The sequence below is a fragment of the Anolis carolinensis genome, unplaced genomic scaffold (genome assembly GCF_035594765.1).
Source record: "Anolis carolinensis isolate JA03-04 unplaced genomic scaffold, rAnoCar3.1.pri scaffold_10, whole genome shotgun sequence".
NCBI lineage: Eukaryota > Metazoa > Chordata > Lepidosauria > Squamata > Dactyloidae > Anolis > Anolis carolinensis.
In genome coordinates this window covers 3,071,938-3,098,388 of record NW_026943821.1, presented here as the reverse complement: position 1 = coordinate 3,098,388, position 26,451 = coordinate 3,071,938, and the positions used below count along the sequence as shown (strand labels likewise).

Here is a 26,451-nt window from a genome sequence, read left to right as displayed (position 1 = left end):
AATCGGTTCATTCTGAAGAGGCCAAAAGTGCAGTTAATAATACAAATAATGATGATGATGATGATGGATCGGCATCCCTAGGTGAGCTGGTAAAGTGTCTCCTTTTCTGTTCTTTTTTCCCCACCATTTCCTCTTTCCTTCTCTTGTTGGGAAAGAGTGCCTCTGAGCATACGCAGAGTGCCACTAAGCCTAAGACACAACCTTTCCTGACTATTAAAGATTAGTAGCTTCTGGTTAAGGTGGGAAGCTGGGTCCCTCGTTGCCTCTCCTCCTTCTCACTTCTCCCCATCTCAATGAGAAAGAGTGCCTCTGAGCATAAACAGAGTGCCTTTCACACACCCCTAAAATGTGCCCATATCTTCTTATTAAATGCATATTAACAAATTTGCACATTTTTTGCATTTAAACAATACAAAAAAATCGGTTCATTCTGAAGAGGCCAAAAATGCAGTTAATAATACAATTAATAATTATAATTACAATTAAATAATAATAATAATAAGGGATTGGCATAATAATAATAATAATAATTTAATAATAATAATAATAATAATATAAAAAATGTTCATTCTGAAGAGGCCAAAAGTGCAGCTAATAATACAGTAAATAATAATAATAATAGAATAATAATAATTTTAATAATAATATTAAAAGATAATATTAAAAGATAATAATATTATTTAATAATAATATTAAGATTGAACATCAAAGAGACTGGCAGAAACCAGTACAGGTGGTCCCGGTGGTGATGGGCACACTGGGTGCCGTGCCAAAAGATCTCAGCCGGCATTTGGAAACAATAGACATTGACAAAATCATGATCTGCCAACTGCAAAAGGCCACCCGACTGGGATCTGCACGCATCATCCGAAAATACATCACACAGTCCTAGACACTTGGGAAGTGTTTGACTTGTGATTTTGTGATATGAAATCCAGCATATCTATCTTGTTTGCTGTGTCATACAATAAAATAATAATAATAATAATAATAATAATAATAATAATAATAATAATAATATCCTAGGCCCTTGGAAAGAGCCTGATAATCAGAGACAAACCCACTTGGACCTAATATGTATGTGTGCTGTGTTGTTATATCCAAATAACTCCATTATTATTATTATTATTACTATTATAATCTATAATAATAATATAATATATAATATGAAAAATACCTCTAATATCCTAGGCCCATGGAAAGAGCCCAATATTCCGAGATGAATCCCAGACACTTAGACCTCATATGCATGTATGCTGTGGTGTTATGTACAAATAAATCTATAATAATAATAATAATAATAATAAGTGACCAGCATCCCCAGGTGAGCTTTCTGTTCTAAATAAATCTATAATAATAATAAGTAACCAGCATCCCCAGGTGAGCTTTCTGTTGTATCCTCTCCCATTTCCTCTTTGCTCCTCTTGCTGAGAAAAAGTGCCTCTGAGCATACACAGAGTGACTCCAAATTCAATGCTCCTAGGACGTAATCATAGTCTGGCAGTTGAGGACCAGTAGCTCCAAAGTAAGTTGGAAAATTGGGTCATTTTATCTCCTCCTTTCCCTCTGTTTGCTGGAGAAGAGTGCCTCTGAGCATACATAGAGTGCCTCTTGAGCCCTTCAGGATGTGGAATGAAGGCAGTGTGATACCACTTTAACAACAAAGTTATACAATCCTGGGAGTTGTAGCTTTACAAGCCTTCTGTGCCGAAAGAGAACCAAACTACAACTCCCGGGCTCACATAGCATTGAGCCAAGTTCAAGTGGTGCCAAACTGCATTAATTCGCCAATGTAGATATACTCCTAGGGATGCACTTTGAAGCTGCAAGACAGAGAGCTGCTTGGGTTTTCTGCCGCTGTTTTAGCTCCAACATTATCTTTCTTGGTTTAATCGGCGAGATGGAGAATCTGCCCTTGAGAGCAGAGGTTTCTAAACCAAACCCAGCCCTTTGTTTACCCGAATGCTTTTAAAAGCCTTCTTCCATCCAAATGGATCCAAAGTGGCTCTTGGAAAGTCAAGGGAATTGTGGAGCCGGGAGGCTAATGGATGCGCAGGTGAATCAGCCTTTGTGATGGAAAAATTTTTGAGACTGCAAGCAGGCCAAAATCCTACAAAAGTCTAAAGTATTTGGACGGACTTGGAAAAACCCCAGGGTCTGAAAGGCCCAATCTAAACAGTTAGTGAGATTGTTATTGGACTGAAACTGTTCCATAAATGGAAACTAGATCTTATGAAAAATGGCTCGGTGTGCTTCGTTTGAAGGAGGTGCATCTACATTGTGCAGTTTGGCACCACCAAATAAATATTATAATAATACAGTAGAGTCTCACTTATCCAAGCTAACGGGCCGGCAGAACCTTGGATAAGTGAATATCTTGGATAATATTTTTTATATTGTCATGACCGGGCTTGGCCCCATGTAAGCCGCCCCAAGTCCCTTTGGGGAGATGGGGCAGGGTATAAGAATAAAATAATAATAATAATAATAATTATTATTATTATTATTATTACACAACAAACAAGATAGATATGCTGGATTTCATATCACAAAATCACAAGTCGAACACTTCCCAAGTGTCTAGGACTGTGATGTATTTTCGGATGATGCGCATAAATCCCAGTAGGGTGGCCTTTTGCAGTTGGCAGACCGTAATTTTGTCAATGTCTATTGTTTCCAAATGCCAACTGAGATCTTTTGGCATGGCACCCAGTGTGCCGATCACCACCGGGACCACCTGAACTGGTTTCTGCCAGAGTCTTTGAAGTTCAATCTTAAGTCCTGATAGCGGCTGAGTATTTCTTCTTCTTCTTCTTCTTCTTCTTCTTCTTATTATTATTATTATTATTAATAATAATAATAATAATAATAATAAAGAGGGATTAAGGAAAAGCCTATTAAACATCAAATTAGGTTATGATTTTACAAATTAAGCACCAAAACATCATGTTATACAACAAATTGGACAGAAAAAGTAGTTCAATATGCAGTAATGTTAGGTTGTAATTACTGTACTTACAAATTTAGCACCAAAATATCACAATACATTGAAAACATTGACTACAAAAATGCATTGGATAATCCAGAACCTTGGATAAGCGAGTCTTGGATAAGTGAGACTCTACCTGTTTTGAATTGCTGTGAGTTTTCTGGGCTGTCTGGCCATGTTCCAGAAGTATTCTATGGTCTAAGTGAAACGCCTGTTCTGTGCAATATTGTTTTTATTAATTGTCATGTTTAAATGTATTGGAATTTTTATTATTATTATATGTGTATGTTATTGTCATTTTATACTTTTGATATTAATGAAGAAATTGTGGCATTGAATGTTTGCCATTTATGTTAACCGCCCTGAGTCCTTCTGGGGAGAGAGGGCAGTCTAGAAATAAAGTTTTATTATTATTATTATTATTATTATTATTATTATTATTATTATTATTATATTCTCTCCTGAAGTTTTGTCCACATCTATGGCAGGCATCCCCAGAACTTAAACAACTCTAAAATCAGGACAGTAAATAAAGAACAACACTCTGAAAACAGGGGAATTCTATACAGGAAACAATCAGAGCCATCTAACACCTCCAAACAAAGGATTCCCCCAGGCAGGAAGCAGCCAATCAGTGCTAATCAAGGTGATTCATTGCAACATTCACACTTGCCTCCAACAGACTAGAGTTCTTTCTCCCACCCTGGACATTATTCCACAGATATATAAACCCCACTTGCCTAGTTTCCAACAGACCTCACAACCTCTGAGGATGCCTGCCATAGATGTGGGTGAAATGTCAGGAGAGAATGCTTCTAAAACTTGGCCAGACAGCCTGGAAAACTCACAGCAACCCAGTGATTCCGGCCATGAAAGCTTTCGACAACACTATACCTGTTTTAGTGTTCACGTATTGGTATACAGTAGAATCTCGCTTATCCAAGTTTCTGTATTATTTTTCGTAGTCAATGTTTGTGTAGTCAATTTTTCAATAAATTGCAAAATTTTGGTGCTAAATTCATAAATAGAGTAATTATTACATAATGTTATTGTGTATTGAGCTGCTTTTACTATCAATTTGTTGTAAAACATAATGCTTTGGTGCTTAATTTGTAAAATCATAACATAATTTGACGTTTAATAGGCTTTTCCTTAATCCCTCCTTATTATCCAACATTTTCGCTTATCCAATGTTCTGCCGGCCTGTTTATGTTGGATAAGTGAGACTCTACTGTATTTTAAAATGTATGCTAATGCTTTTATGTTACGCCGTTTAATGTGGGGTATAAATAAGATCAACAACAATAGCAACAACAGCTTGAACTTGCCATGGCTCAGTGCTATGGAATCCTGGGATCTGCAGCTTTGTGGGCTCTTCTCTGCCAAAGGGTGCAAACTACGACTCCCATAGCAAGCTCAAGTGGAACCAAACTGCATTAATTCTGCAATGTGGATGCACCCAGTGATAGATGAGTATGCTTTAGTTGTGCGAATCGGTGCACAAAAGGAGGCCTGGGCTGATGCAAGATGCTAAAGGAGAAGAAAGCAAAATAAGCTTTGCACAAACAGGGAGGGATAGATAGAAAGAAGGCCAGACTTGGCCGTTGGGACTTTGAAGATGGAAATAGTCGTTTATTATGGAGAGAGAGAGAGAGATAAAAAGCCACAGCAGATGGGCAGGAAGAACCCGAAACAGTTAACTCCCTCGGTGCCAACATCTATATCTATAAAAGGGTAATGAAATTTTGGCCTAGGACAAAACAACAAAACTACACATCCCAGAAACACTAAACTTGGCAGCACAACCCCTCATCCATGCCTCTACATTCATACAACAAAAAGAAAAGAAAAATAAAGTCCTCATTAGAGGGAGAGGAATAATTGTTTTTATCCAATTGCTGCCAGTTAGAAGGTTAAGCTCCGCCCACTTGGTCTCCTAGCAACCCACTCAGCCCAGGGTACAGGCAGAGTTAGGCCTCACTTAGGCCTCTTCCACACTGCCTATAAAATACAGATTATCTGATTTTAACTGGATTATATGGCAGTGTAGACTCAAGGCCCTTCCACACAGCTATATAACCCATTTAGAATCTTATATTATCTGCTTTGAACTGGATTATCTTGACTCCACACTGCCATATAATCCACTTCAGTGTGCATTTTATACAGCTGGGAAGAAGGGGCCTCATATAGTCCAGTTCTAAGCAGATAATATAAGATTATAAATATAATATGTACTAATTACTGTGTTATAATACAGGACAATATAATCTCTAAAACCAAGACAGTGAATAAAGACCAACACTCTGAAAGCAGGGAAATTGGGAATTCCAGAAAGGCCCTTCCACACAGCTATATAACCCATTTATAACCTTATATTATCTGCTTTGAACTGGATTATCTTGACTCCACACTGCCATATAATCCACTTCAGTGTGCATTTTATCCAGCTGTGTAGAAGGGGCCTTATATAGTCCAGTTCTAAGCAGATAATATAAGATTATAAATATAATATGTACTAATTACTGTGTTATAATACAGGACAATATAATCTCTAAAACCAAGACAGTAAATAAAGACCAACACTCTGAAAGCAGGGAAATTGGGAATTCCAGAAAGGCCCTTCCACACAGCTATATAACCCATTTATAATGGACTTAATGTCAGGGGAAAACCTTTACCTTAACTACCACCAATTTCTCAATACTTTTTTCCCATACCACCATATTTCGCCACAGCAACGCATGGCCGGGCACAGCTAGTTATCCATATAAGTAGAAAATAGCAGTGGATATGAAATGATTACAGGAAGGAAAAAAGCTCACGAGTTGAGTTTTAATTAATATTAACCATTGGTTGCTAGTGTCTCCCGGGGATCCTCCCCAGAGTCCAATTAAATAACTTTTCCGAAGCTAAATGGAGCATTGCCTGTCTTCAAGGCCTAGGTTTGTTGTGAACTGCTATCGTCTTGCAGACTAAAGATGCATCTAGAATGAATGCCAATTGAACCACCATGGCTTTATGTTAGGCAATCCTGGAAGTTGTAGTTTTACAAGGTCTTTCCCCTTCTCTGACAAGCAGGGCTGGTGTCTCACTAAACTACAATGATTCAATTGCATTGAGTCAAACTGGAGCATTATTACTGTTGTTGTTGTTGCCCCACTTTATCTCTCCCAAAGGAGAGATATAGATCATTCTGTAGAACAGGGGTCCTCAAACTTTTTAAGCCGAGGGCCGGTCCACAATCCTTCAGACCAGGGGTCCCCAAACTAAGGCCCGGGGGCTGGATGCGGCCCTCCAAGGTCATTTACCTGGCCCCCGCCCTCAGTTTTATAATATAATATTTTTATATCAGTTTTAATAATATAATATATTGTATATACATATAATATTGATAATAATATTATGTTATACAATATAATACTAATAGTAATACCATATAATAATATTAATTATATGTTATATATTACATATTATATAATAGTATAGTGGTATAGTTCAATATAGTAATATATAATGCTACTATTGTGTTATGCTAATAATATAATATATTGTGTGTACATACAGCTGCTCTGAGTCCCCTTCGGGATGAGAAGGGTGGGATATAAATGTAGTAAATAAATGCAGTAAATAAATAATTAATTTTAGACTTAGGCTCGGCCAAAGTCTGAAATGACTTGAAGGCACACAACAACAACAACAACAACAATCCTAATTAACTTGACTATCTCATTGGCCAGTAGCAGGCCCACACTTTCCATTGAAATCCTGATAGGTTTATGTTGGTTAAAATTATTTTCATTTTTAAATATTGTATTGTTTTTTCATTGTTGTTGTTGCACTACAAATAAGACATGTGCAGTATGCATAGGAATTTGTTTTGTTTTTTTCAAATGATAATTCGGCCCCTCAACAGTCTGAAGGATTGTGGACCGGCCCTTTGCTTCAAAAGTTTGGGGACCCCTGCTTCAGACTGTTGAGGGGCCGGATTATCATTTGAAAAAAAATACAAACAAATTCCGATGCACACTGAATATGTCTTATTTGTAGTGCAAAAACAACAACAACAAGAACAAGAACAATGAAAGAACAATACAATATTTAAAAATAAAAACAATTTTAACCAACATACATTTATCAGGATTTCAATGGGAAGTGTGGTCCTGCTTCTGGCCAATGAGATAGTCAAGTTAATTAGGGTTGTTGTTGTTGTTGTTGTTGTTGTTGTTGTTGTGTGCCTTCAAGTCATTTCAGACTTTGGGCGAGCCTAAGTCTAAAATTATTTATTTATTTATTATTTACTGCATTTATTTACTACATTTGTATCACACCCTTCTCACCCCAAAGGGGACTCAGAGTGGCTTACCAATTATATGTACATATACAATATATTATATTATTAGCATAGCACAATATTAGCATTATGTATTACTATATTGAACTATACCACTATACTGCAATATTATTAGTAATATTATATATAATATAGAATATATAATTAATATTATTAGATGGTATTATTATTAGTGTTATATTGTATTACATTATAATATTATTATCAATATTCTATGTATATACAATCTATTATATTATAAAACTGAGGGCAGGGGCCAGGTTTGGGGAGCCCTGCTGTAGAATCTCTCCATCTGGAATGGGATTTACCTCCTTCTCTTAACTGTCATCTACCTTTCCAAGAATTATGGTCTTTTCTAGGGAGACATATTTACCATTTATTTATTCATTTACAGTATTTATATTCCACCCTTCTCACCCCAAAGAGGACTCAGGATGGATCACAGAACATACATATGCGGAAAACATTCAATGCTGTTTATATACTGACAAGACAAACAATTGTACATAGAAAGTGGTGTACGTTTGTAGGACTGAGTTAACAACAAAACCACTGGGCCAAACCTCACCAAATTTAGCCACAATACTCATCACTTTCCAAGGAGTGACCATCAAAAAGAAAGACTCCACTGTTGGCCAACTTGATTACCATTGAATAGCCTTGCAGCTTCAAAGCCTGTCTGATTCATACCTAGGGGAGTCCGTTGTTGGCCAACTTGAATACCATTGAATAGCCTTGCAGCTTCAAAGCCTGTCTGATTCATACCTAGGGGAGTCCGTTGTTGGCCAACTTGAATACCATTGAATAGCCTTGCAGCTTCAAGGCCTGGCTGCTTCATATCTAGGGGACTCAATTGTTGGCCAACTTGAATACCATTGAATAGCCTTGCAGCTTCAAAGCCTGTTTGATTCATACCTAGGGGACTCCTTTGTTGGCCAACTTGAATACCATTGAATAGTCTTGCAGCTTCAAGGCCTGGCTGCTTCATACCTAGGGGAGTCCGTTGTTGGCCAACTTAAATACCACTGAATAGCCTTGCAGCTTCGAGGCCTGGCTGCTTCATACCTAGGGGAGTCCATTGTTGGCCAGCTTGAATACCATTGAATAGTCTTGCAGCTTCAAGGCCTGGCTGCTTCATACCTAGGGGAGTCCGTTGTTGGCCAACTTGAATACCACTGAATAGCCTTGCAGCTTCGAGGCCTGGCTGCTTCATACCTAGGGGAGTCCATTGTTGGCCAGCTTGAATACCATTGAATAGTCTTGCAGCTTCAAGGCCTGGCTGCTTCATACCTAGGGGACTCCTTTGTTGGCTAACTTGAATACCATTGAATAGTCTTGCAGCTTCAAGGCCTGGCTGCTTCATACCTAGGGGACTCCTTTGTTGGCCAACTTGAATACCATTGAATAGCCTTGCAGCTTCAAAGCCTGTCTGATTCATACCTAGGGGACTCCTTTGTTGGCCAACTTGAATATCATTGAATAGTCTTGCAGCTTCAAGGCCTGGCTGCTTCATACCTAGGGGACCCCTTTGTTGGCCAACTTGAATACCATTGAATAGTCTTGCAGCTTCAAGGCCTGGCTGCTTCATACCTAGGGGAATTCTTTCTAGGCCACCTTGAATGTCACGAAGGAAATCCTACTTGGGACTACGCCACAGCCTTAATGCCTCCCTGCTTTTAAGTGGTACCTATTTATCTACAGTGTTCCCTCACTTATCGCGGGGGTTACCTTCCAGGCCCACCCGCAATAAGTAAAATTCCACGAAGTAGGGGCACTATATTTATTTCAATATTTACACGTTGTATTAGTAGTTAGGTGGCCTTTCTCCCCTTTGCAAGCCTTCTTCCTGCGCTTCTTCCTCTCCGGCGCCTGCCAGTTTCCCTTTTGCGCCTGCGCCTCCCTCTCGCCAACTGGGTTGCTGTGGGTTTTCCAGGGTGTTTGGCCATGTTCCAGAAGCACTCTCTCCTGACGTTTCTCCCACACCTATGGCAAGCATCCTCAGAGGTGGTGAGTTCTGTTGGAAACTCGGCAAGTGGGGTTTATATAATCTGTGGAATAATGTCCAGGGTGGGAGGAAGAAAGAACTCTTGTCTGTTGGAGGACAGATGTGAATGTTGCAATTGGCCACCTCCCCATTGAACTCAGGCAGGCTCCCTCCCTCCTGTCTTTCCGAAAGAGAACAAAAACGTGGTTATCGGACCAGGCATTTGAGCACGAGTAGCTGCAAAAATGAGATATGAATATATGACCTACTGACAGACCCCACCTGGACGTGGAAAGTGCCTTAAATGTATATTTAAATGTATAATTATGTATATTTTTAATGTATATTCTTAATTTTATCGTAATTTTTAATCTTGATGGATTTTTAAATTTGATGAAAACTGTTTTTTTGATATGTATGCTTATATTGTAAGCCGCCCTGAGTCCCCTGATGGGTGAGAAGGGTGGGGTAGAAGTGATGTAATAAATAAATAAATTAGCACTGAATGGCCTTGCAGCTTCAAAGCCTGGCTACTTCCTGCCTGGGGGAATCCTTTGTTGGGAGGTGTTAACTGGATTTCCAGGGGAATTCTAGAGAGGAAACAATCGGGGCCAGGTAACACCTCCCAACAAAGGATTCCCTCCAGGCAGGAAACAGCCAGGCTTTGAAGCTGCAAGGCTATTCAGTGCTAATCGAGGTGGCCAATTGCAACATTCACACTTGCCGCCAACAGACAAGAGTTCTTCCTCCCACCCTGGACATTATTCCACAGATATATAAACCCCACTTGCCTAGTTTCCAACAGATTTCTCAACCTCTGAGGATGCCTGCCATAGGTGTGGGCGAAACGACAGGAGAGAATGCTTCTGGAACGTGGCCAGACAGCCCGGAAAACGCACAGCAACCCAATGATTCAGGCCATGAAAGCCTTCGACAACACATTACTTTACTCTGTTTATTGATCTTTTTCATATCCGTAAAACTCTCTGCCAGGATTTCAAACAAATTGGTTTATTTTGTATCCACTTCCTCCATCCTCTCTGCATTCTCAATTGCCCATTGAAATGATTTCTAAGTATTGATTGCAGCAAATGTATCAATTCTAGCAATGTACTTTTCATTGCATACAGCTTGAAAAACCATGGATCGCTCTGATAGAAATTAATATACTTGCCTTTTGATTCCCTTAATGCATAGCTTGCACTTAAGGCCAAAACATTAGGAGAGAAAATTGGATGATTTCCCGTTGGCAAAGTGGTGTTTTATTATCACATCTGTTTAATAATAACAACAACAACAACAACAACACTTTATGTATATTCCGCCCTCTCTATCTTCTTAAGGGGACTCAGAGCGGATCACAGTACACGTACAGTAGAGTCTCACTTATCCAACACTCGCTTATCCAACGTTCTGGATTATCCAACACATTTTTTGTAGTCAATGTTTTCAATATATCGTAATATTTTGGTGCTAAATTTGTAAATACAGTAATTACTACATAGCATTACTGCATATTGAACTACTTTTTTCTGCCAAATTTGTTGTATTACATGATGTTTGGGTGCTTAATTTGTAAAATCATAACCTAATTCTGCTGGCCCGTTTATATGTGATAAGTGAGACTCTACTGTACATGGCAAACATTCAGTGCCATTTGGACAGACAGGACAGAACAAAACAGCATTCAAAATAATAACATTTAAATCACAGGTAAAGGTAAAGGTTTTCTCCTGACATTAAGTCCAGTCGTGTCCGACTCTGGGGGTTGGTGCTCATCTCCATTTCTAAGCCGAAGAGCCGGCGTTGTCCATAGACACCTCCAAGGTCATGTGAGCATAGGCATGACTGCATGGAGCACCATTACCTTGCCGCCGGAGCGGTACCTATTGATCTACTCACACTCTGGGGGTTGGTGCTCATCTCCATTTCTAAGCCCAAGAGCTGGCGTTGTCCATAGACACCTCCAAGGTCATGTGGGCATAGGCATGACTGCATGGAGCACCATTACCTTGCCGCCGGAGCGGTACCTATTGATCTACTCACACTCTGGGGGTTGGTGCTCATCTCCATTTCTAAGCCCAAGAGCCGGCGTTGTCCATAGACACCTCCAAGGTCATGTGGGCATAGGCATGACTGCATGGAGCACCATTACCTTGCCGCCGGAGCGGTACCTATTGATCTACTCACACTCTGGGGGTTGGTGCTCATCTCCATTTCTAAGCCCAAGAGCCGGCGTTGTCCATAGACACCTCCAAGGTCATGTGGGCATAGGCATGACTGCATGGAGCACCATTACCTTGCCGCCGGAGCGGTACCTATTGATCTACTCACACTCTGGGGGTTGGTGCTCATCTCCATTTCTAAGCCGAAGAGCCGGCGTTGTCCATAGACACCTCCAAGGTCATGTGGGCATAGGCATGACTGCATGGAGCACCATTACCTTGCCGCCGGAGCGGTACCTTCTCTGCGGGAGAAGGGCCTTCTCTGCGGTGGCCCCTCGCTTGTGGAACTCGCTGCCCATTGAAATCAGGCAAGCCCCCACCCTTTTAGCCTTCAGGAAAGATTTAAAAACATGGCTCTTCCGGTGTGCTTTCGGAGAGTAAATGTTCTATGCTACTCCCCCCCCGATATTTATCCTCTAGACTGGTTCACTATCTGATGTCCCGTCCCTCGAGGTTTTATTCTGATCCCTTTCTCACCCAGAGTTTTAATTTTTAATCTAGTTTTTAAATGTAGTATTCATGCGGCCCGCTCGTGTTATATTGCTGTTTTGATCTTATGTTGTACTGTTTATTTTATGTAATGTATTATTTAATTGTATTATGTTATGGTTTATTGTATTGTCTTGGGCATGGCCCCATGTAAGCCGCCCCGAGTCCCCGTTGGGGAGATGGTGGCGGGGTATAAATAAAGTTTTATTATTATTATTATTATTATTATTATTACCTATTGATCTACTCACACTCTGGGGGTTGGTGCTCATCTCCATTTCTAAGCCGAAGAGCCGGCGTTGTCCATAGACACCTCCAAGGTCATGTGAGCATAGGCATGACTGCATGGAGCACCATTACCTTGCCGCCGGAGCGGTACCTATTGATCTACTCACACTCTGGGGGTTGGTGCTCATCTCCATTTCTAAGCCGAAGAGCCGGCGTTGTCCATAGACACCTCCAAGGTCATGTGAGCATAGGCATGACTGCATGGAGCACCATTACCTTGCCGCCGGAGCGGTACCTATTGATCTACTCACACTCTGGGGGTTGGTGCTCATCTCCATTTCTAAGCCGAAGAGCCGGCGTTGTCCGTAGACACCTCCAAGGTCATGTGGGCATAGGCATGACTGCATGGAGCACCATTACCTTCCTGCCGGAGCCGTACCTATTGATCTACTCACACTCTGGGGGTTGGTGCTCATCTCCATTTCTAAGCCGAAGAGCCGGCGTTGTTCGTAGACACCTCCAAGGTCATGTGGCCATTGGCATGACTGCATGGAGCGCCATTATCTTCCTGCCGGAGGTGTACCTATTGATCTACTCACATTGGCATGTTTTCGAACTGCTAGGTTGGCAGAAGCTGGGGCTAACAGCGGGTGCTCATTCCGCTCCCGGGATTTGAATCTGGGACTTTTTGGTCTGCAAGTTCAGCAGCTCAGCGCTTTAACACACTGTGCCACCAGGGGCCCCTATTTAAATCATAGGCTGTGAATATTTCATATGTAAAGCTTCTCAGTTGTTATCCTTGAATCTTTGCTAAGAAACGCTTGCTAGAAAATGGGAGAAGAGGTTTATTGACATCGTTGAATTAATGCAGTTTGGCGCAACTTCAACCGTTATGGCTCAATGCTATTGAATCCTGGCTGTTGTAGTTTTACGAGATCTGTGAAATAGCCTCACCACACTACAAGTAGCATTGAGCCACGGTGGTCAAAGTGGTGCCAAACTGCATTAAGCCTATGGTGTGGATGCAACTAAGGAATCGGAAAGGAATGAAAGAGATCTCTGTAAGAAACCAGAACTTGCTGGTTGGCCTGAGTTGCCCTCGGACGCGTCTGACCTTCTCCTTCTTCTCTGTTTGTTCTTCAAGACGCCTTCTCATCGCTGAATGCAAGCATCGTTGAGCATGACAGTGTGCTAAAAAGATTCAGCGTTGTTAGGAGCTCTAAAACGTGTGTTGCAACGTCTTCCCGCACCCACCGCCTCCATTTTTAGGCTTTGGGAAAGAGATGTTTGCACTATTTCTTTCCTACTAACATGCGCCCAAGAGCAGCACTGCCTTGGAGCCGTCATTCATCTCATGCGCTTTCTGCAGTCGTCTTAGAATGGTGCACAAGGGAGGGAAATGGCGCACCGTTGGCATTGCCGTTACAATGGAAGTTATTTATTTATTTATTTACAGTATTTATATTCCTCCCTTCTTTCTCACCCCGAAGGGGACTCAGGGCGGATCACATTATGTACATATAGGGCAAACATTCAGTGCCCATAAACACATCGAACAGAGACAGACGCAGAGGCAATTTAACCTTCTCCTGAGGGGATGTTCGATTCTGGCCACAGCAGCTGCTTCATCATCCACTGTGACGGCACTTCCTCATTCCAACGTTGTAAATTAGTTAAACTTGCCTCCCCACTTTTATAAGTGGTACCTTATTTCCTACTTGATAGATGCAACTATCTTTCAGGTTGCTAGGTCAGCAACGAGCAGGGGCTATTTTTTATTTTTTAATTGATGGGTGCTCACCCCGTCATGGGCTGGCCTCGAACTCATGACCTCATGGTCAGAGTGATTTATTGCAGCAGCTGTTTACCAGCCTGCGCCACAGCCCGGCGCAGTTATAGCCAGTCTTTCATAGTTGCTGGGATTAGAGATGCAAGACCTCCATGAAAGTGGGGAAAATGGAGTTGCTATTTGTTGGAACTTGAGTCGAAGATATCTCATTACCCGTGGATAAGCAAATACAGTAGAGTCTCACTTAGCCAACATAAACGGGCCGGCAGAACATTGGATAAGCGAATATGTTGGATAATAAGGAGTGATTAAGGAGAAGCCTATTAAACATCAAATTAGGTTATGATTTTACAAATTAAGCACCAAAACATCATGTTATACAACAAATCTGGCAGAAAAAGTAGTTCAATACGCAGTAATGCTACATAGTAATTACTATATTTACGAATTTCGCACCAAAATATCATGATATATTGAAAACATTGACTATAAAAATGCGTTGGATAATCCAGAACATTGGATAAGCGAGTGTTGGATAAGTGAGACTCTACTCTAGTCCAAAATCCAAATCCAAGCATTTCGGATCAGGGAAATTCAGCCCCTGCTATTTTCAGTTTAAGTGGGAAATTTTCCCAATGCAAGGTTCCATTTGGCTCTGCCGAAATAATGCTTCTTAATCTTTCCGATTTGGGACCCTTTTTGGCCCGAGAAATTTTTATGTGACTTCGGATATGCAGGTATAGAAAATAGGTACAAAATGTAAACATTTGGTAATAACAAACCAGCATTTAATAATAATAATAATAATAATAATAATAATAATAATAATAATAATAATAACTTTATTCTTATACCCCGCCCCATCTCCCCGAAGAGACTCGGGGCGGCTTACATGGGGCTAAGCCCGGACACAACAATATAATAGCAAAACAATAAAACAGATCAATCAACAATAAAACATCAAAACATTTGCAAGGCTCGGTAAACAGGCTGACTTTCAGGGTTTTGTACGTATTCCAGGCTGTATGTCCATCTTCTAGAAGTATTCTCTCCTGATGTTTCGCCCACATCTATGGCAAGCATCCTCAGAGGTTGTGAGGCATAGAGAAACTAGGCAAGGAAAGGAATATATATCTGTTGAGAGTCCAGGATGTGCGAAGAGTTCTTTGTCAGTTGGAAGTCAGCGTGAATGTGAGAAGAACTCTTCTCACACCCTGGACTCTCCACAGATATATATATTAACCTTCCTTGCCTAGTTTCTCCATGCCTCACAACCTCTGAGGATGCCTGACATAGATGTGGGTGAAACGTCAGGAGAGAATTATTGAAGGTGCCATTCGGAAGTACTGAAAGTGACTCCTTTTGGGGTCAGGACCTACAGCGCTATAGGGCACCAGTCTTTCCCAGTGAACATTACAAGGAGCTATGTCTTCCCCGTCCCTTTTCCGCTTTCTATCCTAACCATTTCCTTTCTTTTTTTTCCTCTGCAGCAAACCGAAAGAAGCCACTTTCAATGCTGGTAAGTTGAATCTCTCTATGCTTTGCATGTGATGGTGACCAAGGTTCAATATGAAATCTAAGACTAACTGTTTTTGGATTTAGTTGCCAAAGAAGCTTCAAATGCTTGCGTAGTGCGTTTCGTGCCTTTCAGTTGACCATTGCTCCTTTCCAGGTTCCGGATTTTGTGTGATATTTGCTGCAGAGCCAAATTGGCTATCCTGAATCTTTCCCAATGAAATCCAGTTAGTCTTTAGGCTATATGTACAATCTAGAATTGCCTTGACATCATTGGAACGGTGATGATTTTTAAATACAGTAGAGTCTCACTTAACCAACATAAACTGGCTGGCAGAATGTTGGATAAGCGAATATGTTGGATAATAAGGAGGGATTAAGGAAAAGCCTATTAAACATCAAATTAGGTTATGATTTTACAAATTAAGCACCAAAACATCATGTTATACAACAAAATTGACAGAAAAAGTAATTCAATACGCAGTAATGCTATGCAGTAATTACTGTATTCACGAATTTAGCACCAAAATATCACAATGTATTGAAAACATCGACTACAAAAATGCGTTGGATAACCCAGAACGTTGGGTAAGCAAATGTTGGATAAGTGAGACTCTACTGTATTTATTTACTACATTTATATCCCGCACTTCTCGCCCAGAAGGAAACTCAGAGCAGCTTACAAATTAAATTTACATACAATATTATATTATTAGCATAGCACAATACTGGCAATAAATTACTATATTATACTACAGTAGAATCTCACTTATCCAACATAAACGGGGTGGCAGAAGCTTGGATAAGCAAATATCTTGGATAATAAGGAGGCATTAAGGAAAAGCCTATTAAACATCAAATTAGGTTATGATTTTACAAATTAAGCGCCAAAACATCATGTTCTACAACAAATTAGCCAGAAAAAGTAGTTCAATACGCAGTAATGCTATGCAGTAATTACTGTATTTACGAATTTAGCACCAAAATATCACGACGTATTGAAACATTGACTACAAAAATGGCTTGGATAACCCAGAAACAAGGCTTGGATAAGTGAGACTCTACTGTATTTATTATTTTACTTTATTTATTACTACATGTATTATTTTACTATTATTATTATTTTATTTTATTTTATTATGACACAGCAAACAAGGTAGATATGTTGGATTTCATATCACAAAATCACAAGTCGAACACTTCCCAAGTGTCTAGGACTGTGTGATGTATTTTCGTATGATGCTGCAGATCCCAGCAGGGTTGCCTTTTGCAGTTATTATTATTATTATTATTATTATTATTATTATTATTATTATGTTTATATCTAGCTAGAAATCTCTATGTGTGTGCGCGCGCATTTCCCCTGCAATATTTACAAGCCCTATATATCTATATTCATATCTATCTATCTAGACATCTCTCTGTTTTAATGTGTGTATATTTGTAGATTTTAAGTTGTATGGAAATGCTGTTGATGTAAGCCGCTTTGAGTGTCCTTATGGAGAGGAAAAGCGGGGTATAAATACACAATAATAATAATACCAACAACAACAATAAATCTCCCCACAGAGGATGGCTACGTGAAGATGTTCCTGCGTGGGCGGCCCATCCCCATGTTCGTTCCCGATGCCGTCGTGGCCACTTTCAGCCTGGACGCCAAGCTGGACCTGCCCCATAAGAAGCTCAAGCTGGACTGGGTGTATCCTGACCCCAAAGCCACGTTTCCTCCAGGGAACGGAAATAAATAAGGGGTGGAGAGGGGCCATTTGGGGTCAAATAGAGGTAGGAGTAAGGTAGTAAATGTATTGATTAGCCCTTAGGCCATATCACAGTACCAAACCAAACAAAAAGGCTTCATAAAACATGATTACATTCCATATAGTAAGTTAAATAAAACACTTATAACAATACAGCAAATAAATAAATATGATAAAAGTAAATATATACATCACATTTCCGTATCACCCCTACAATTTACCCCGATCAGCCCCACATATGTGGTTCTCAGACGTATTGCTTTGCTTAAAAACAGAGCTGTTTTATATGTTACTAGCTGTGCCCGGCCACGCGTTGCTGTGGCGTTGTCTGGTGGTGTTGGTGAGAAATTGTTGAGGTAGTGGTGGTATTCCTTCTACCATGCAGGAGGACTCAATCCAAGCACTCCTGACAGATGGCCATCCAGCCTCTACATAATAATGATGATGAAGATGATGATGATGATAATAATAATAATAATAATAATAGAAGCATAGAGCTGGGCACAGCTAGTAAGATTATAAATGGGTAATATAGTTGTGTGGAAGGGTCTTGAGTCTACACTGCCATATAATCTAGTTAAAATCAGAGAATCTGTATCTTATAGGCAGTGTGGAAGAGGCCTGAGGCCTAACTCTGCCTGTCCCCTGGGCTGAGTAGGTTGCTAGGAGACCAAGTGGGAGGAGCTTAGCTCTCTAACTGGCAGCAATTGGATAAAAACAATTCTTCCTCTCCCTCTAATTAGGACTTTATTTTTCTTTTCTTTTTGTTGTATCAACCTAGAGGCATGGATGATGGGTTATGTTGTCTAATTTCGAGGTTTGGGGGGGCCTGTAGTTTTGTTGTTTTGTGGGTCGCCGTGATGCCATCACTCTTTTATATATATAGACTAGCTGTGTCCGGCCACGCGTTGCTGTGGCTTATGGGAATCATTTCTTGACCAGGTGGAATAGGATGATAGTGGTGGGAGTGGTCAAGCATTTCTGTGTTCTCAGATAATATCCTGTGTCCAGGTTGGTTCATCAAGTGCTCTGCTATGGCTGATTCCTCTGGTTGAGTTAGTCTGCAGGGCCTTTCATGTTCTTTGACTCGTGTTTGGGCGCTGCATGGATTGTGTAAATTTCTAGTCCAGCTCTGACTGCAGCAGCTGAGGTCCTTTTATCTACTCCCAGTGTGTTTCTTGTCAGTATTTGCAGCGCAGCAGTAGTTGGATGGAAGCAGTGGAGCACAGAACGAAGAGACACTCAGAGACGTTGGTAAAACTATTTACAAAGTTTTACTGTATGCAGCAGTAATCAACACAAACAGACTTGCAGACGACAGATAAACACAGGACTGTTCTGTTCTCCAACAGAACTTGACTCGAACTCTAGGCAGACAGAACTCAACTGAACTGACGCAATCAATAAGCACACACACTTGTGTCTGGATACTCCCTAGTTCCAGCCATACATCAAGGACATCATAGCTTCTTGGCAATTAACTCTTTCCACACTATGGTACATTCTGGATGATGCAATCAGTTGCAATACAAGCATGGCACAAATTGCATTTAAACACTATCAATACACAAATCCCACATTAACACTTCTCAAGTGCCAATTAAAGTGGATTCATTCTGCAGCAGAGATGCGCCCCAGTGTTTTCTTTTTCATTCCGCCAAACCTTGACTGGCCCTTTTCCAGCTATGGCTACCGAGGCCGGGACTGCCGGGCCAACCTCTTCCTGCTGCCCACCGGGGAGATCGCTTACTTCGTGGCCGCCGTGGCCGTCCTCTACAACGTGGAGGAGCAGCGCCAGCGCCACTACCTGGGCCACACCGACGACATCAAATGGTGAGTGGGAGGGACGCCTTGCCCGAGGTGCTTGAACATTTCCCATGTGGGACCCCTTTTGGCCCAATAAGGAGTATAGGTACCGTATATACTCGAGTATAAGCCGACCCTAATATAAGCCAAGGCACCTAGTTTACCACAAAAAACTGGGGAAACTTATTGACTCAAGTATAAGCCGAGAGTGGAAAATGCAGCAGCTATGGGTACATTTCAAAATGAAAATAGATCCCAATGAAATTATATTGAGGAATCAGTAGGTTAAAGGTTTTTGAATATTCACCGTATTTCAAAGAAAAACAGTAAACTTGCTCTGAAAGTGGAAAAGTAGGGTCAACAAAAACAATATGGTATTAACAATAACATAGTAATACTAATAATACTAATAATAATAATACTAATAATAATAACAACTTCATTTGTACCCTGTCCTATCTCCCCATGGGGACTCAGGCCAGCTTTCAACATAGTAACTGGCAAACATTCAATGCCTGCAGAGCTAGATATAGATCTATAATTATATATATTAATTTCACATATGCATTTCCCCCTGAAACATTTGCAAATTCTCTATATATTATGTGCATTTCCCTCCTGTAATATTTGCAAGCCCTATATATTTATATTTATATCTATCTAGAAATCTCTGTGTGTGTGTGCATTTCTCCTGCGATATTTGCAAGCCCCATATTCATATATATTTATCTAGACATCTCTCTATATATAGATAATTATATCTGTCTAGGATTTGCAAATAGGAGCCCTGGTGACGAAGTGCGTTAAAGCGCTGAGCTGCTGAACTTGCAGACCAAAAGGTCCCAGGTTCAAATCCCGGGAGTGGCTTGAGCACCCGCTGTTAGCCCCAGCTCCTGCCAACCTAGCAGTTCAAAAACATGCAAATGTGAGTAGATCAATAGATACCACCACTGGAGTGTGTAAAAACGGCAACTCCCAAGATTGCAAAGCATGGAGCAATGGTGATTAAAGCAGTTCCAAACTGTGTTAATTATACAGTGTAGCTGCAACCTGTAGGTCTACCAGCATGGACTTTATGACCAACTTCCTCCAGGTATGTGTATGTGTATGTGTATATATCTATATATATAAAAGAGTGATGGCATCACGGCGACCCACAAAACAACAAAACTACAGGCCCCCCAACCTCGAAATTTGATAACACAACCCATCATCCACGGCTCTAGGTTGATACAACAAAAAGAAAAGAAAAATAAAGTCCTAATTAGAGAGAGAGAGGAATAATTGCTTTTATCCAATTGCTGCCAGTTAGAAGGCTAAGCTCCTCCAACTTGGTCTCCTAGCAACCCAATAAAAATAATAAAAACACTAAAAAATAATCAAAAATACTAAAAAATTAATACAATAAAATACTATAATAACAGAATATAACTAAAAATAATACAAGAAAATAATAAAATATAATAAATAAAAAGATAACTTACAATAAAATTAATTAAAAAATACAAATAACATCAAATAAAAATTACACAACAATTTTTAACCAATACCACCACCACTTTGCCACAGCAATGCGTGGCCGGGCACAGCTAGTATTATTATAATTATATTTATAATTATAATTGTATGATAATAATATTTATAGTATTTATATTCTGCCCTTCTCACCCCGAAGGGAACTCAGGGCGGATCACATTGCACACATAGAAAGCAAACATTCAATGCCGTGACATAAAACAGAGACAGAGACAAACACAGGCACGGGCTCATGACCTCTTGGTCAGAGTGATTTGTTGCAGCTGGCTGCTAACCAGCCTGCGCCACAGCCCGGCCTTTTCAAAACCCGGGCATCGCCGGGTACCCAAGCTAGTATTAGATAAAATAGTATTCATCAGGGATGGATGGGTGGTCTTTTGGGAGACATAGTGCTCTGTATACAAACTTCTTTCCCTTTCTTTTGTCCGTAGCCTGGCTGTCCATCCCGACATGGTGACCATTGCAACCGGACAAGTGGCCGGAACATCAAAAGATGGCAAGGTGAGGGTCACTCACAATTCTGGAATGAATGTATTATGCCAAACAAGAGGATCTCAACTCAATGAGGGTTCGTTCAGTCCCAGATTTTTGTTCAATTCTTTGCCATTTTAAACTAATTTGGGTGCCTGCCACCCAAAGTCTCCGATGATGCCCAAAGCTGGCAGCAAAGACGTGTCTGGATCTCCAAAATAGAACAGGAAAGAACAGGAACAGATTCCTTTGTGTTTGTTTAATCTATTTGGACGCGTTCAAAACAAATCACAGACATGTTTGTCAGTACCAGCAGGCCATGCAAATAATAAGCAAATTAAGGGAAATAATAGACCTTTGTGATTAAGTTTCAATACTCATTGCGAAATTACGGGGTGGCGAATCATTTCTAAAGTGTTTCTGAAATTGGACGGGGTCTGTGTCATAACTAATGGTGCCGATGGAAATGCGGGAAAAAAATTGGGACATTTTTTCATCAATGGTGGTCCTGTGAGAAAATTAAAGAATTTTGGAAGACTGCTCACGAAATGACACAAGAAATTGTAGGCATTAAATTTAAATCAGAACCGGAAATGTGTTTATTAAGTTTCACGAAGGCAAAATTTAAGAAAAACGAAATATTTTTCTATTTAAGCACAGCGGCAAGATTAACAATCGCAAAGGTCTGGAAAGGAAAAAGACTCCCAACCCCCGAAGAATGGATAATAAGAATACTGGATATAGTACAAATGGACAAAAAATAAGAGAAGGGAAAAACAAAACAGACTGGACAAACTTTATAAAATTCCTAAGAAAAAGAAGAATGTATTTTATGATAGACCTGTCTAATATATAAAGTAGATTAAATGGAATACATAAAGACACAATTAATGAAAGAGACAACTCCAAAGCCAAGATGGGAAGTACAGTAGAGTCTCACTTATCCAACATAAACGGGCTGACAGAGCGTTGGATAAGTGAATATGTTGGATAATAAGGAGGGATTAAGGAAAAGCCTATTAAACATCAAATTAGGTTATGATTTGACAAATTAAGCGCCAAAACATCATGTTATACAACAAATTTGACAGAAAAAGTAGTTCAATACGCAGTAATGCTATGAAGTAATTATTGTATTTACGAATTTAGCACCAAAATATCACGATGTTTTGAAAACATTGACTACAAAAATGCATTGGATAATCCAGAACGTTGGATAAGTGAGTGTTGGATAAGTGAGACTCTACTGTATAACCCGATTTTTTTTTCTCTTTCTTCTTTTCTTTCCTTTTTCTTTTTTTGGTCTTTTTTTTTTACCTCTACAGTAGAGTCTCACTTATCCGACATAAACGGGCCAGCAGAACGTTGGATAAGCGAATATGTTGGATAATGAGAGATTAAGAAAAAGCCTATTAAACATCAAATTAGGTTATGATTTTACAAATTAAGCACCAAAACATCATGTTATACAACAAATTTGACAGAAAAAGTAGTTCATTACGCATTAATGATATGTAATAATTATTGCATTTACAAATTTAGCACCAAAATATCACGATGTATTGAAAACATTGACTACAAAAATGTGTTGGATAATCCAGAACGTTGGATAAGTGAGACTTTACTGTATAATCCGATTTTTTTTTCTCTTTCTTCTTTTTTTTCCTTTTTCTTTTTTTGGTCTTTTTTTTTTAACCTCTATTTTTATGTTTATTTTTCCCTCTTGATACTTTCCCACTTTTCTATTGATATATTGTTCCACCACTTTCAATGTATTATGTTTCACGATAAAATAAAAAAATTATTCACAAAAAAAAAACCAAAAAAAAAAAACCGAATGGAGCCAATAGGGAAACTTTAGGGGCTGCTGAATTGGTTCCTGTTGTTTCGTGGTTTTCCTTTATCTATTGTCTTTCCTTTCTTCTTCGACAGCCGCTTCCTCCGCATGTGAGGGTCTGGGATTCGGTCAGCCTGAACACGCTCCACGTCTTGGGACCAGGACCCTTTGACCGGGCGGTCAGCTGCGTGGGCTTCTCCAAGTCGGTGAGCAATTCAGATAACTGAATTAGAGCCAGGAGGGGCCCCAAAGGCCATCTAGTCCAACCCCATTCTGCCGGGCAGGAATACTTTGGCTAAAGCACTTCTGAAAGAGGCCTGTATTCATCACCTTCCACTAGACCAGGCCTGGGCCAACTTGGGCCCTCCAGGTGTTTTGGACTTCAACACCCACCATTCCTAACAGCCTACCAGTTGTAGTCCAAAACATCTGGAGGGCCCAAGTTGGCCCAGGCCGGCACTAGATGGATGACGGACTGATCTTAACATACTGAAAGTGGTATATAATAATAATAATAATAATAATAATAATAATAATAATAATAATTAGAAGACCTGGCTCTGGCTCACGAATGGGACCCTGAAGAAGGAGACAGAAGGCCTGATCCTTGCAGCCCAGGAGCAAGACATCAGGACAAAGGCAATTCAGGCCAAGATCGAAAAATCAGCTGATGACCCAAAGTGCAGACTGTGCAAGGAAACCGATGAAACCATTGATCATATCCTCAGCTGCTGTAAGAAAATTGCACAGACAGACTACAAACAGAGGCACAACTATGTGGCCCAAATGATTCATTGGAACCTATGCCTCAAGTATCACCTCCCTGCAGTTAAGAACTGGTGGGATCACAAACCTGCAAAAGTCTTGGAAAATGAACACGCAAAGATACTGTGGGACTTCCGAATCCAGACTGACAAAGTTCTGGAACACAACACACCAGACATCACAGTTGTGGAAAAGAACAAGGTTTGGATCATTGATGTTGCCATCCCAGGTGACAGTCGCATTGACGAAAAACAACAGGAAAAACTCAGCCGCTGTCAGGACCTCAAGATTGAACTTCAAAGACTCTGGCAGAAACCAGTGCAGGTGGTCCCGGTGGTGATGGGCACACTGGGTGCCGTGCCAAAAGATCTCAGCCGGCATTTGGAAACAATAGACATTGACAAAATTACGATCTGCCAACTGCAAAAGGCCACCTTACTGGGATCTGCACGCATCATCCGAAAATACATCACACAGTCCTAGACACTTGGGAAGTGTTCGACTTGTGATTTTGTGAAACGAAATCCAGCATATCTATCTTGTTTGCTGTGTCATACAACGTCGTTGTGTCAATAATAATAATAATAATAATAATAATAATATAAAACTTTATTTATACCCCACCACCATCTCCCCAACGGGGACTCGGGGCGGCTTACATGGGACCATGCCCAAAACAATACAATATAAACAGCATTTAAAAGAACAACACATCACAACACAGTGAACAATACAATAAATAATAATATCCATTACAATACAAATCAAGGAAATAATGAAAACAAGGGCGGACCACATGAACATTAAGTTAAAACTCGGGGTGAGAAAGACATAAGACTAAAAACCATAGCGAATAATAATAACAATAATAATATAAATAATATAAAAACTCAGCCGCTATCAGGACCTCAACATTGAACTGCAAAGACTCTGGCAGAAACCAGTGCAGGTGGTCCCGGTGGTGATGGGCACACTGGGTGCCGTGTCAAAAGATCTCAGCCGGCATTTGGAAACCATAGACACTGACAAAATAACGATCTGCCAACTGCAAAAGGCCACCCTGCTGGGATCTGCAGCATCATCCGAAAACACATCACACAGTCCTAGACACTTGGGAAGTGTTCGACTTGTGATTTTGAGATACGAAATCCAGCATGTCTGTCTTGTTTCAATATTTCAATAAAATAACAACAACAACAACGTGGGGACTCGGGGCGGCTCGCAATGTTACAAAAGTAACAGCGCAAATACATTAACAATATACACGTAATAATGATGATGTAAGTGGGATATAATAATAATAACTAGGTGGAAAATAATAACAATAACAATAATAATATAAATGGGATTCAATAATGATGATGATGATGATGTACCATAAGTGGGAAATAATAACAACAACAATATATAATAATAATAAATAATAATAACAACAACAATATAGAATATGTTACTAATTAGTAACAATATGTTACTAATAACAATGTAAGTGGGATATAGTAATAATAAGTGGGAAATAATAATAATCAGGTGGGAAATAATAATCATAATCATAATGATAAGTGATATAATAATAATAAGTAGGATATAAGAAGATGAAAGAAATAATAATAGTAATAACTTCACTTAGTCATGTAAGTATCAAAGAGACAGAATGGGGGACGATGCCTGGCTTGACAGCAGTGTGTGCGAAAAAGACCTTGGAGTCCTCGTGGGGAAGAAGTTAAACATGAGCCAACAATGTGATGCGGCAGCTAAAAAAGCCAATGGGATTCTGTCCTGCATCAATAGGGGAATAGCGTCTAGATCCAGGGAAGTCCTGCTCCCCCTCTTTCTATTCTGCCTTGGTCAGACCACTTTACCTGGAATCACACTGTGTCCAATTTTGGGCACCACAGTTGAAGGGAGATGTTGACAAGCTGGAAAGCGTCCAGAGGAGGGCAACTAAAATGATCAAAGGTCTGGAGAACAAGCCCTATGAGGAGCGGCTTAAAGAGCTGGGCATGTTTAGCCTGCAGAAGAGAAGGCTGAGAGGAGACATGATAGCCATGTACAAATACGTGAATGGAAGTCATAGGCAGGAGGGAGCAAGCTTGTTTTCTGCTGCCCTACAGACTAGGACGCAAGGGAACAAGGGCTTCAAACTACAGGAAAGGAAGGAGATTCCACCTGAACATCAGGAAGAACTTCCTCACTGTGAGAAAGGCTGTTCGGCAGTGGAACTCTCTCCCCCGGGCTGTGGTGGAGGCTCCTTCCTTGGAGGCTTTTAAGCAGAGGCTGGATGGCCATCTGGCGGGGGTGCTTTGAATGCGATTTCCTGCTTCTTGGCAGGGGGTTGGACTGGATGGCCCATGTGGTCTCTTCCAACTCTACTATTCTATGATTCTATGATTCTATGTACTCAGTCCGTTCCTCAGCTTTCACATGGATCACAACATGTGATAATGATAATAATAAGTGGTATTATAATAAAGATAAGTGGAATATTGTAGTAGTAGTAAGGAAATAATAATATTTTCCTCCCTAGAATGGTGGCGGGCTCCTTTGTGCAGTGGACGACTCCAATGACCACGTCCTCTCTGTATGGGATTGGCAAAAGGAGCAGAAGCTTGCTGATGTGAAAGTAAGTGGCTGGAAACTGTTTACTTCCAATCCCAGTCTGTATGTTTAGCCATGTATGGCGGGGGATTCTGGAGATTGCGTCCC

At 40.3% G+C, this 26,451-nt stretch overlaps 1 protein-coding gene across 6 annotated transcripts in view; it reads left to right on the top strand.

Moving 5' to 3' along the window:
* The window catches only part of eml2 (EMAP like 2), a 66,841-nt gene that overhangs the window by 19,655 nt on the left and 20,735 nt on the right, over positions 1–26,451 (top strand). For all 6 annotated transcript variants that reach the window (XM_016998522.2, XM_008123309.3, XM_016998525.2 and 3 more), the window contains 6 exons: positions 15,549–15,577; positions 17,143–17,272; positions 19,014–19,163; positions 21,104–21,173; positions 23,076–23,186; positions 26,273–26,368. In XM_016998522.2, coding sequence (XP_016854011.1) covers positions 15,549–15,577; positions 17,143–17,272; positions 19,014–19,163; positions 21,104–21,173; positions 23,076–23,186; positions 26,273–26,368 — 586 coding nt within the window. The remainder of the gene's footprint in view (positions 1–15,548; positions 15,578–17,142; positions 17,273–19,013; positions 19,164–21,103; positions 21,174–23,075; positions 23,187–26,272; positions 26,369–26,451) is intronic.